General features: G+C 48.4%; 1 protein-coding gene across 1 annotated transcript; it reads left to right on the top strand.

Moving 5' to 3' along the window:
• The first annotated feature begins 2,949 nt into the window (after positions 1 to 2,949).
• On the top strand, positions 2,950 to 4,770 carry Rab42 (RAB42, member RAS oncogene family). The gene is made up of 2 exons (XM_036179468.1): positions 2,950 to 3,311; positions 3,882 to 4,770. Exons 1-2 carry the CDS (start codon positions 3,085 to 3,087, stop codon positions 4,300 to 4,302), a joined length of 648 nt encoding a protein of 215 aa, XP_036035361.1. The 5' UTR covers positions 2,950 to 3,084; the 3' UTR covers positions 4,303 to 4,770.
• Positions 4,771 to 13,157: the final 8,387 nt, after the last annotated feature.

Genomic DNA, 13,157 nt, shown 5'->3' with positions numbered 1-13,157 from the left:
GATAGGATGGGGGGCTGGAGAGATGGCTCAGAGGTTGAGAGCACTGGCTGCTCTTCCAGAGTCCTGAGTGCAATTCCCAGCAACCACATGGTGGCTCACAACCACCTGTAATGAGACTTGATGCCCTCTTCTGGCCTGCAGGGATACATGCAGACAAAGCACTGTATACATAATAAATAAATAAATAAATCTTTTTAAAAAATAGGTAGGAGAGAGCTCAACAGTAAAGCAAATAAATTAAAATATATTAAAAGATAGCCAGTGACCGGGCATTGGTGGCACACACCTTTAATCCCAGCACTCGTGAGGCAGAGGCAGGTGGATCTCTGTGAGTTCGAGGCCAGCCTGGGCTACCAAGTGAGTTCCAGGAAAGGTGTAAAGCTACACAGAGAAACCCTGTCTCCAAAAACCATAAATAGATAGATAGATAGATAGATAGATAGATAAAAGATAGCCAGCAAGCACTTCCTGAAATAATCACCCAGTGATGACTGTAGGATGAAACTTGGCTACAATTGCATGACCAGTAGTGGCCCTTGAACCACAACCCACATCTTCCCATGGAAATGTGCAGAACCTTAGCTGCTGTGGTAGACAGTTCTGTATGAGGGGCCTCATGGGAATTTGCCTTAGCAGATGAGGAAACAGGGCACAGGGAAGGGTTAGCCTCTGGGGCTTCATAGTCTTACCTATGGCATGGGTGAGCTGACATGTGGATTCTGGTGCCAGGTGCAATCAGAGGCAGACACGTGACCCCAGCCCTAGTGGGAGCCTCTGAAAGAGGAACTTCAAAGAATGTGATGCTGGCACTGTACAGCCTGTCTTTAGGGAGGGCTCCTGTCCCGCCGCTTCATGCCCCTCTGCACTTGTCCAGCTGCACTGGCTAGGATTATTTAGAGGTGTGATATAAACGGCTTTTTTGTTTCTTTCTTTTCTTTTCTTTTTTTTTTTTTTGAATCAGTGAGAAGAGTTACTGGGTAATGGCACTTGCTGAGTTCAGTCCCCAGGTACCTACAAGGTAGGAGAAGGGAACCAACTTCTTCAAATTGTCCTCTGGCCTCCATATGTGCCCTGGCCCATGTGCACCCATATACACACAAATAAGTAAATATTAAAAAAAAAAAAAAAGAAAAGGAAAAAAAAAGAAAGAAAGAAAAAGAAAGAGCCGGGTGGTGATGCTGCACACCTTTAATCCCAGCACTCGGGAGGCAGAGCCAGGTGGATCTCTGTACAGAGTGAGAGCCAAGACAGGCACCAAAGCTACACAGAGAAACCCTGGCCTGTTCCAGATCCCAGATCTGTGTGGTGAGAACATGAAATAATAAACAAAATTTTGTCTGTAAAGCAAGTTCCAGGACAGCCAAGGCTGTTACACAGAGAAACTCTGACCCAACAAGACAAAACTTTGGGCTTGTATAGGCTTGCCAGGTGTGGAAGTCTTCTTTCCTGAGTGAGCTTAGGCTTATCCTGGAATCTCTCCAAGCTTCAGTTTCTTCAACCATAGTAATGGTCAGGGGCTGGAGAGGTGGCTCAGAGGTTAAGAACACTGACTGCTCTTTCCAGAGGTCCCGAGTTCAATTCCCAGCAACCTCATGGTGGCTCACAACCATCTGTAATGAGATCTGGTGCCCTCTTCTGGCCTGCAGTCATAATGCTGTATACATAAATAAGTCTTTAAAAAGAAAGAAAGAAAAGAAATGGGTAGAATAACCACCTACTCACCAGGTCATGTGAAAAAGAAATATAATGATCCAACAATGGTTTGCAACATTGAGAGCTTCCCCAGCACCCCCAATTTTCACATCACACTGGCAAGACCCTCTCAGAGGGATGATGGGATTGAAAAGAGAATGAACTGCCTGGGACCAGCTAAAACTCCAGCCTTGATTCCATAGGCTTGGGGAAGCCAGATTTAGATGCAGACATGCTGTCCTTACAGGAGCTTTTAATCCAAGTGGGACCCAAGACCTGGTTTTCTGACTTTCTTATGTTCCTTTCTTTTTGGGGGCATCAAGGAAGTCATGAAGGTTGGTTGAATCCCTGACATTGGTTCACCGTGACTCTAAGTGGCACTATAATAATACCTGAGATAAGCCACACTTCTGAGTCTTGGCCTCCTAAACCCTAAAATAGGCTACTAAAGCCAAAATCTAAGCATTACTTCCAGAAATCAGCTAGCTCCATACACGGTTTTGTCTGCAGGATAGCTGTGCGCTCTAGGATTACACTTTGTGTGTCTCGGGGTTGGGGATTTAGCTCAGTGGTAGAGTGCTTGCCTAGCAAGCGCAAGGCCCTGGGTTCGATCCTCAGCTCAAAAAAAAAAAAAAAAAAACAAAAAAAAAACAAAAACAAAAACAAAAAAACCACAACCCAAAAAAACAAAACAAAAACCACTTTTGTGTGTCTCGTCTCCTCTGCTAGAGCACATGCAACTCTGTCCTGGGGCCCTGCTGTCTAGGCATAACGGGCTGTGGATCATTCACTTTGACCCTTGAGCTGGTGAAGGCCCCAGGCAGGGCTGGTTAGACTCCAGGAAAGGGAAACCTGGACAATAAAGACGTGTGTGCGAACCAGCCACTTCCTAGAGCACTGATGCAATGCCCTCCTGCGGAGGTGCCCAGCCCAGCAGCGGCGGCGGCGCACTCCTTTAATCCCAACACTTGGGAGGCAGAGGCAGGTGGATCTCTGTGAGTTCGAGGCCAGCCTGGTCTACAAAACGAGCTCCAGGGCAGCCAGAGCTACACACAGAGAAACCTTGTCTCGAAAAAGAAAGAAAGAAGGAAGGAAAGAAAGGAAGAAAGAAAGGAAGAAAGAAAGAAAGAAAGAAAGAAAGAAAGAAAGAAAGAAAGAAAGAAAAGGTGTAAGTCCTCTGAAGCAGGGCTTGTCACTGTCCCCATTTTACAGAGGTAGTGATTTCCCCCCTGACTTACCGACTGTGAACCAATGATTGGTCTCCCTGACTAGGCTCCTCAGACGGAACCTCTCTTCCTCGAGGCTGTGCCAGGACGGGGTGGGGAGGAGGGCCCCACAGGATAGGCGGGGCCGCACAGAAACCGTCCATGATCAGCCGGGAGCCCAGATCCCATGGAGGCCTCGGACTGCAGCTACCAGTTCCGAATCGCTCTGCTCGGGGACGCGGCGGTGGGCAAGACGTCACTGTTGCGGTGCTACGTGGCGGGCGCTCGCGGGGCGGCGGAGCCCGAGCCCGAACCCACTGTGGGCGTGGAGTTCTACAGCCGTGCTCTGCAGCTGCCCGCCGGGCTGCGGGTCAAGCTGCAGCTCTGGGACACCGCGGGGCACGAGCGCTTCAGGTGCGGCGGGAGAGGGGGGGAGTCAACGCCCGCAGGGGCTCAAGCAGGGATCCGTGGTCCCTACCCTACCAACCCCTTCCTAATCATTCATCCTACAAAGCCCCCCAACCCCAGCATGTGCTGTCTCTGGGCCATATCCCCCCCCCAGCCCCACCCCCCTGCCGCCCCAAAGCCTGTAACCAGCCCTAAAGGAAATGTCAGCATAAGGGGATTTGCACTGAGACATTGAACTTCCCAGAGAGATGAATGCCTGGGTGCAAAGACAGCTCAAGGGGATGGGAAGGAAGCAAGACTGGTGTGGAGCCATGGGTAGGAGCTGCCAGCCAGGGAATCAGACACAGAACAGGTAGGAAGAGGGGACTGTCCCCTTTCCCCACACCTCTGTAATCTCCGGAATTAGGAGGTGTGAAGGCAGGAGAGCAGGGATTTGAGGCCAGCCTGGGCCACGTGAGGCGCTGAGTTGAGTGTGCTGGAACGGAGTTGGAAGCCTGTGGATCTTGGGGCCCTCTGAGGCTGTCTAAAGGCATTAAGACTCTCCTAATTTACACTGTCGTCCCCTGCCCCCACAAGGTGCATCACCAGATCCTTCTACCGGAACATGGTGGGCGTCCTATTGGTCTTTGATGTGACGAACAGAGAGTCCTTTGAACACATCCAAGCCTGGCACCAGGAGGTCCTATCCTCTCAGAGCCCTGGCAAGGTGATCTTCTTACTGATTGGCCACAAGTGCGACCTGAGCACCCGATGTGTCTCCACCCGGGAGGCAGAGGAGCTGGCTGCTTCCATGGGCATGGCCTTCATGGAGACCTCAGCCCAAAGTAACTGCAATGTGGACTTGGCCTTCGACACTGTCACCACTGCCATCGAGCAGGCCCTGCGGCAGGGGGACATCAAGCTGGAAGAAGACTGGACAGGTGTCCGGCTCCTCCACAGAGCCCCAAACCCCAGACCCCCCAGCAGAAAGCAGGACTCGGGCCCATGCCAGTGCTGACTCTGGGAGAGGAAGGGTTAAATGGTGCCAGCCTCAGACTCCCCAGTGAGACCGGAGGGCAGATGACAGACAGTCTGTCTCCTGACATATTCCTGCCTTCTAATTCTTGGCATTTTTTTCCTCTGTCAGGATTGAACACAGGGCTTGGCTAGCTACAGATACCCTCAGCCCTATTGTCTTTTATATTTTCAGAATGGATCTTGGGGAGTTGCCCAGGCTCAGCCTCTTGAGTGATTGAGATTACAGACGTGTTCCACTAGGCCAGGACCTCTGCTAGGTTTCTAGCTCTCAGCCCAACCCCTTTCTAGAGAAAAATCTAAGGTCAGGTTTGCAACTCAATGTCATGTGTGATGCGGCAGTACACAAATGCCTGCATCCCCAAACTTGGAAGGCAGAGGCAGCATCAGGGGTTCAAGGACATTCTCAGCTTCAGAGAGTTCAAGGTCAGCCTGGGCTACATGAGCAAAAACCAAGAATAAAAACATTTGTAAAAATTCTTTTTTTTGGGGGGGGGGGGGGGGTTGGGGATTTAGCTCAGTGGTAGAGCGCTTGCCTAGCAAGTGCAAGGCCCTGGGTTTGATCTTTAGCTCCAGGGGTGGGGGGGGGGGAAGCAATACATAAGGGCCTGGCCTGCTCACTCTGAGCCTGCCTCACTGACAGCTGGCATCATGCTTCTCGGTTCCTTTCTTGGCTTCAACATGGTCATTTATGGCACCATTCCTGGGCTGGAAGACAGCTGCCCATCATGTGTCCACTGCTTTGCTGGTGAGGTAGCCTGGGGAATTCCAATACAAGCTTGGCTTAGCACTTCCCCAGCCCTGAGAGTAGCATAAGTCTGGCCTCAGCACATGCTGCTTCTCGTGGTTCCTGCCCCAAGCTCAGTGAATAGAGTTAAATTTTGGAGTTGACCATGAATGAGCTACAGATTTGTTGGACACATGGTAGATAATGTGGAGAGCCACCAGGGTCTCGGAGGATGGACTTTGGCATACTACACTGCCTGGAACCTGGCCATCCTTAGGGCTACCCGTACCCAACATTTTGTCTATGAGGATGATGTTAAAGAACTTGCCTTCAAGGCAGAGAAGTCCATGGCTTTAATCTCAGCAGTGAGGAGGCAAAGGTAAGTGGATCTCTGTAAGTTCAAGGCCAGTTTGATCTACATAGTAAGTTCCAGGCCAGCCTCAGCTGAGCTACACAGTGAGACACCATCAAAACAAAACAAAACAAAACAATGCAAAGGTGGCAGGGCAGGGGCTGGAGAAATGGCCTAGGAGTTCAGAGCATTTGTTACCATTGGAGCAAAATAGTTCAACTCTCAGCACCTACATGGCGGGTCATAACCATCCACAACTCTAGTTCCAGGGGATCTGATACCTTTGTCTAGCCTCCAAGGACACCAGGTATGTACATGGTACACATATACACATGCTAGCAACACATTCATACAGAGAGCTGGAGAGAGTGCTGAGGGTGGAGAGCACTGGTTGCTCTTCCAGTGGACCAGATTCAATTCTCACAACAGTCTAACTCCAGTCCCAGGGGATTCAATGCCCTCTTCTGGCCTCTGAAGGCATCAAGCACAGGTGCAGAGACATACATGCAGGCAAAACACCCATACATATACATTTTTTTTTTTGGAGACAGGGTTTCACTGTATAGCCCTGGCTGACCTGGAACTCTCTCTGTAGACCAAGCTAGCCTTAAACTTAAAGATCCACCTGCCTCTGTCTCCCAAGAGCTGAGATTGAAGGCGTGTACCACCACTACTATACCTATACAAATAAATTACATTTTTTATACTTTTTTTCTTGTTTTTTTGTGTGACCTAGAACTAGCTCTATAGGCCAGGCCGGTCTCAAACTCACAGAAATCAGCTACCTGCCTCTGCTTCCCAAGTGCTGGGACTAAAGGAGTGAGCCACCACTGCCCATCAATAAATGAATTTTTTAAAAAAGGAGTGAGCTACCACACTATTTTATTTGTATTATTTTTTAAATACACATAAAATTAAACAAACCTAAGTTTTTAAAAAACAAACCTTACTTTATAAAACTAGGCACAGTGGCACATACCTTCATACATACATATCAAAGCACACAGGCAGACTGGAGGATCAAAAGTTCAAGGTCATCCTCAGCTATATACTGAGTTTGAAAATTTGAGGCCTAACCAAGCTTGATAGCGAAATGCCTTTAATCCCAGTACTCAGGAGGCAGAGGCAGGCAGATCTCTGTGAGTTTGAGGCCAGCCTGGTCTACAGAGTGAGTTCCAGGACAGCCAGGGCTACACAGAGAAACCCTGTCTCAAAATACCAAAAAGAAAAGAAAAAGAAAAAGAAAAAAAAGAAAGTTTAGGCCAGACTAGAATACTGAAAAATAAGCAAATGAAGAAACAACCTCATTCTCTTACCTCCGCTCTGGACAAGTGTGAAGATCAAACCTTCTCACTCTGTGGCTTCATGGAGGACATTATTGTGATGATGGCCAGGTTCCTCCTCTTCCTGGCCCTGCTTCCTTCTGCTTTGTCCCCAGAGATGGAGACTGGCCCTAGACAAACATCTGCATGATCCTCTCCAGCTGAGGCTGTTGCATGAGAATCTGACATGCACTGGGACCTGCAGGCCTGAATGGCCAGGGGCGATGGTGGAGGCTTCCTAGCAGAGACGGTATTGATGATGTGGAGTGTTGGTGGGACTCCAGAGGCATGGTCAGCGATGTAACTGTGGCAGCAGGCTTGAGCAGGCAGGGTGTCAGCACTTAGGGCTAGCAACCCCCTCCCTTTCTTTGTTTTGTTCTGTCTGCTGCTTTTGGATTCATTTTATGGTTTTCTTTCGGTTTTAGTTTGTTTTAGGCAAGATTTGTGGCTGGCCTGGAAAGTGCTATGCAAACCAGATTAGTCCCTAACGTCCATGATGTCCTTTCATCTGCCTCTGGAGTGCAGCAATTAATGTGAGACTCACTGTGTAGTCTAGGTTGGCCTTACCTTGTGCCACCTTAAGTGGTCTAACATTCTCGATTACTTCTCAGAATGTATCAGAATGTAAGCCTGGGTTGGGGATTTAGCTCAGTGGCAGAGCGTTTGCCTAGCAAGCACAACCAGGCCCTGGGTTCGATCCTCAGCTTAAAAAAAAAAAAAAAGAATGTAAGCCTATCAGCTCTCTAGCTTCCACCAGCCCCAAGACTAAAAATGCCATAAGGTACCGCCTGAGCCTAGGCAGGAATTACTACCAGTTTGAGACCACCGTTCCCAGGCCAGCCAGGGTGATGGAGCAAAATTCTCTTAAAAAAACAAAACATAAAGGTTGGGCATGGTGGCACAAGCCCTTAATCCCAGCACTTGGGAGGCAGAGGCAGGCAGATGTCTAAGTTTGAGGCCAGCCTGGACTACAGAGCAAGTTCCAGGACAGCCAGGGATACAGGGAGAGAGAGAGAGACCTTGTCTTGAAAAACCAAACAAACACCAGCAAACACAAAACATAAAAAGTATCTGAAACCTGTAGAGATTTCTCCATTTGGCTGAGGCCTATCCAATGTGCTCATGTTTGTCATTAGTAAATGGGTTTACTTATTTCTTTTGTTCTGAGGTTATAGACATTCATAAAGTCTTTTTTGTTTTGTTTTGTTTTTTTTTGAGACAGGGTTTCTCTGTGTAGCTTTGTGCCTTTTCCTGGAACTCGCTTTGTAGCCCAGGCTGGCCTCGAACTCACAGAGATCTGATCTGCCTGGCTCTGCCTCCTGAGTGCTGGGATTAAAGGCGTGCGCCACCACCGCCCAGCCATTCATAAAGTCTTATGCAATGTTTGCTTGCTTGTTTTTGAGACGGAGTTTCATTTGGCATAGACTGGCCTCTGACTGTGTAACCTGGAACTCCTGATCCTCCTGCCTCCACCTCCCAAAGTGCTAGAATGACAGGCACGTACCACCATGTTTGGTTACTTCTTCCACAATGGGACAGATCATTCAGAGTAACTTGAATCAGCTGTTCCTTGTCATAGACACTAAGATTGGCTCAGAGTAGGTAACAAGAGGAGACAAAAAGCTCATGAGTTCCAGTCTAACCTGAGCTACATAGTGAGAAAGATCTCAAAACAAACAAAAACTTCTAGTTAGGGTTGGGAGAAGGCCTAGCCCACTCAGAAAAAAAAAAAAAAAAAAAAAAAAAAAAGACCCATTGTGCCCAGTGTCTCCCCGAAGTGTCCAGCAGGCTAGAATCACACATCTGTCCCTTAGCCCAGCTTCCAGCTGCAAAATGGGATTGCCAACAGTTTTGGTCTCACGGGGCTGTTTTGAAACTGACATGGTATGCTACCTCTTCCCACACTGTGGCCTCACACCCATGGACCGTCTATGGCTAGGAACTTAGTCCTAACACAGCAACCTCTCCAAATCCAGAAGTCCTGACTATTGTATAGACAAAGACTCCTCTGTCATGGCCAGTCAGGAAGACTAACATGGCTGAATTGGTAAATGCAGGCCAGTTCCACACTCCTGTAGCCAGACCTGAGATGTGTTCTACCTCATACAGCAAGGCTCTGCCCCATCCTGGCAAGCTGCACTGATGTGAGGCGATCTTAGAGACTCTGACTGGCCCTAGTGTGCCTGCACTGGGAAGATGTAGCCCTGAAAACTGTAGCTCCCTCTCTCCACCATGTGGGCTGTGCCCCGCTCTGGAGGGCTTCAGGGTGTGAAGGTCTTCCCTGTGATCCTGCATCCACATCCCCCAAAAGTCATTTTCTTCTGTCTCCCACGGTCCGGTCCTTGTGCATATGCTCCACCTAGAGGGGTGGTCTTATTCTCCAGGATTCCCTTCCACCATCTTCCTGTTTCTCTCCTTTGTCCTTACTATCTTCCTCCTGCTACTCCTTGGATGGGATTTCCTGTATCAGAGGCTGGTTTCAAACTTCAAAGTCCTGGTAAAGGTGACCTTGAACTCCCAATGTGTCTACCACAAGCTCCCAACTGCTGGGATCACAGGCATGAACCACTCTACCTAGTCTCTGTAGTACAGGAGGGATCAAACCCAAGGCCTGGGACATGCCAAGCAAGCACTCTACCAACTGAACTACATCCCCAGTCATTTATTCTAGAGATAAGAGCTCACTAAGTAGCCCTGGAACAGTGGTCTTCCTGCCTCTGCCTCCAGAGTGCTGGGATTAAAGGCGTGCGCCACCACGCGGCCTAGTCTTTCCTAACTGCACTAAGACCTCATTTCAGTTCTTCCCTCCTTTTCCTGGCCCGCCCTGTACAGGCACAGGGAATGTCTTCATAATGGCTTCTTAGTCCTAGGTGGTTCTGTCTTCAGCACTTATCTTGTTACAGCCAGCTGTACACACACACACACACACATACATACACACACACACACACACACACACACACACACACACTGCTTTTTAGTGAATTCTTCCTCTGAAGACTCCTTCAGGGGTTTCTCCTTTATCTTTAGTCCAAACAACTACTGGGAACATCACAGCCATCCCTTTTCTGTTTCCAACTCATCTACACCCCAGGACCCCAGGCAATGCTTTACAGGCATACCAGCCTTCACCTAAAACTTCACTGGCTTCTGGCTGTCTGGGCAGTGGGTCACAGACTCCTACTTAACATGTAAATCTTTTTTTGTTTTGTTCCTTTTTGTGTTTGTCTCTCTCTATAGCACTGGATATTCTGGAACTCACTATGTAGCCCAGGCTGGCCTTGAACTCACAGAGATCCACTGGCCTCTGCCTCCTAAGTGCTGGGATTAAAGGCATGTACCACTACGCCTAAGCAATATGACAGTCTTTTTTTTAATTATTAATATCATTATCATTATTATTACTATTATTATTATTATTATTTCCTTTGAGGACAGGGTTTCTCTATGTAATAGCTGAGGCTGGCCTCGAACTCACAAAGAACTGCCTATCTCTACCTTACCTCCCCAGTGGTGGGATTAAAGGATTAAACTCACAGAGATCCCCCTGCCTCTGCCTCCTGAGCACTGGGATTAAGTGCATACGCACCGTGCCTTTATTTATGTGTGTGAATGCCTGCTTGTATGTCCGTCTATGAACCATGTGCATGTAGTGCCAAGGAGGCCAGGAGAGGTTATCAGACTGGAGTTACAGAGTTGTGAGCTGCCATGTGGGAGCTGGGAATCAAGCCAGGGCCTTCTAGCCATCTTTCTAGTCCCTATAGACCAGTCTTGAATAACACAATCTCTCTTAGGTTGATTTTTTTGGGGTGTTGGTGGGGGCCCAAGTTTTATCCAGCAACTCAACCAAACCAAACCAGCAGGCATGGTGACGTGTATCTGTAATCTCAGCTGCTCAGTGGACTGAGGCAGGGAGATCTTGAGTTTGAGGTGAGTTTGGGCTCCAAAGGGAAACCCTTTCTCAAAAGACCAGTGTTTGGGGTGTCTTAGTGGCACAGCACGGACCTAACATGAACAAAGACTCGAGTTTGATTCATAGCACCACAAATAAACAAGTAAACAAATAATCAACTAAAACAGAACAAAAAAATCTAACAAGAAATGTCAAACAAAATACCCTCGATCAAACTCCTCATCTTGGTTCATCTACAAATAATTTGCCAGTAGCAGCCATGAACAAAGCCAGTCCCACAGAAGAGTCTTCAATGATATAGGTGATTCTTCATCAAATATTTTTGGCAAGATATTCTAAATGCCTTTTAAAATTTATTTGTTTAGGCCAAGCATCTTGGTGCATGTCTTAAATCCCAGCACTTGGGAGGAAGGAGCTGATAGGATCCTTCGAATTCAAGGGTAGTCTGGTCTACACAGTGAGTTCCAGGACAGCCTGGGCTGCATAGTGAGACCCTGTCTCAATAAAATAAAAGCAAAATTATTTATTTGGGGCTGGGCAGACAACATGCTCTTCCAGAGGACTCAAATTTAATTCCCAGCACCCATACAGCAGCTCACAGCCATCTCTAACTCTAGTTCCAGGGGGTCTGATGGCTTCTTCTGTCCTCCATGGACATTGCATGCCCATGGTGCACAGACATTCAGGCAAAGACCCATACATGTACCGTTTTTCACATGTTCATGTTATTGTCTGATGTTTCTCTCCCTCCACCTTTACAGTTCTATGGATTGAACTCAGGTGGACAGGCTTGGTTGTCCCACTTCCCTTCAGTTGCATGATTTTTCCTCATGTCTACTCACCAAGAACAGAAACAGTTCCACCCAGGTCTACCTTGGTGAACCAGTGAGTTTATTGGGCTTACTTACAGGAGCATGGGTGACCCCCAAACAGCTGCATCACTGAAAGGTCCCACCCCAACATGGTAACAATCTCTCCAAAGCCACAGGGATGGAGTTCCCCTTCAGCTGGCCATCCACACTCTGTATTCCCCCCCCCCCCCCCCCCCCCCCCCCCCCGAGACCACGTGTAGCTGGGGCAGAATTACACGCAGCTTGCTGGGAGGCTGGTTAGAACCCTAGCTGAAGGTCCATTGACTCTCCTCAGCCCTTCCCTTTATGAGGGAACATTAACAGACGTAATCTTATGAGTGGCACTTGCAGACAGTCACAGTTGCTCTGAGGAAGATGGTGACAGCCTGCAAGGCTGCTAGTGCACACCTGTAACCCCGCACTTGCAAGGGAAGCAGCTGGATCCTTAGCCATATACCAAATTCAGTTATCAACCTGGGCTATAGGAGATCCTGTCTCAAAATATGAAACAAGGCTGGTGGCACACTAGTTATCGCCCAGCCTGTTGCCCTGGCAGTGTAGACAGAAAACCTGTTTTGTTTTTCAAGATAACAACAACTAAACAATCAAGCTGGCAACCAGGGGTGGGAGAGCTCAGTGCTCGTCGGGAAGGCAGCAGGACCGGAGCTGGACGCCCAGAGCCTCTATCAATGCTGGATGTGGTGGTATACCCTTGGAATCCCAGTGCTGGGGAGGGGCAGACAGGAGACTCTGGGGCTCACTGGCCAGCTGCTCTAGCCTAATTGGTGAGTTCAAGTCCAAGGAGAGACCTAGTCTTACAGTGTGGAGATGGCACACCTGAGGATGACACCTGAGGTTTTTCTTTGGCCTCCACAGACATGTGTATGTGCACGTGTGAGTGCACAGACACACAAACATGCGTGTATACACAGGTTGTATCAACCATGTCGTATTTAGAAGACTGTGCTTCCCTCCAATGCCTTGTTCACAATGCCACACTATCGGGGAGGCAGAATGGGCCATATCATCTTTCCAGTGTAATCTTTCCCAAGTCTCAGCAGTTAAGGAGTTAAGCAGTTAAGATGGTAGGAAGCCAAGAACAGCCTGTTCAACACTGAAGCAAGGACTCCAGGTGCCTGGGACAGCAGGATGAAGCCACACACTGAGTCTAAGGGCTGTCCACTCCATGCCCCTTTCTTCCATCTGTACGTACTCTAACCTTGCACCTTGTGTGATTCCCTTGCATCTTGATGCATTCTTTTTATTTTTTGATTTCTGGGATTGAAACCAGGACCTCGCTAAATTAAGTGTGGGCTCTACTACTAAACTACATCCCTAGCTCCAGGTACACTGCCTTCTGGAGATCACTGGGCCTTTGCACATTGCATTACTTTATAAAGTGCTTTAATGGCTCCTGTTACTTCTGGACAAAGACGACTCTCTGGAACCTGTGGCACTCTCTCCCTCCTCCAGCTGTAACCCTAACCTTTCTTGAATTTGCCTCTTTCTCGGATAGCAGCACACCTGGCTTGTTTTAATTCATTATTGCGGCTCTTACCTAGTAGAGGCCCAGGCACAGCTTACAGAGACATGAACATCCCTTCAGTGTGTTGACAGAACAGTACGACTGAGACAGAAGAAGCCACCTACCTGTCACACAGCTGATCAAGAAC

The sequence above is a fragment of the Onychomys torridus genome, chromosome 2 (genome assembly GCF_903995425.1).
Source record: "Onychomys torridus chromosome 2, mOncTor1.1, whole genome shotgun sequence".
NCBI lineage: Eukaryota > Metazoa > Chordata > Mammalia > Rodentia > Cricetidae > Onychomys > Onychomys torridus.
This window is presented reverse-complemented; position numbering and strand designations above follow the sequence as displayed.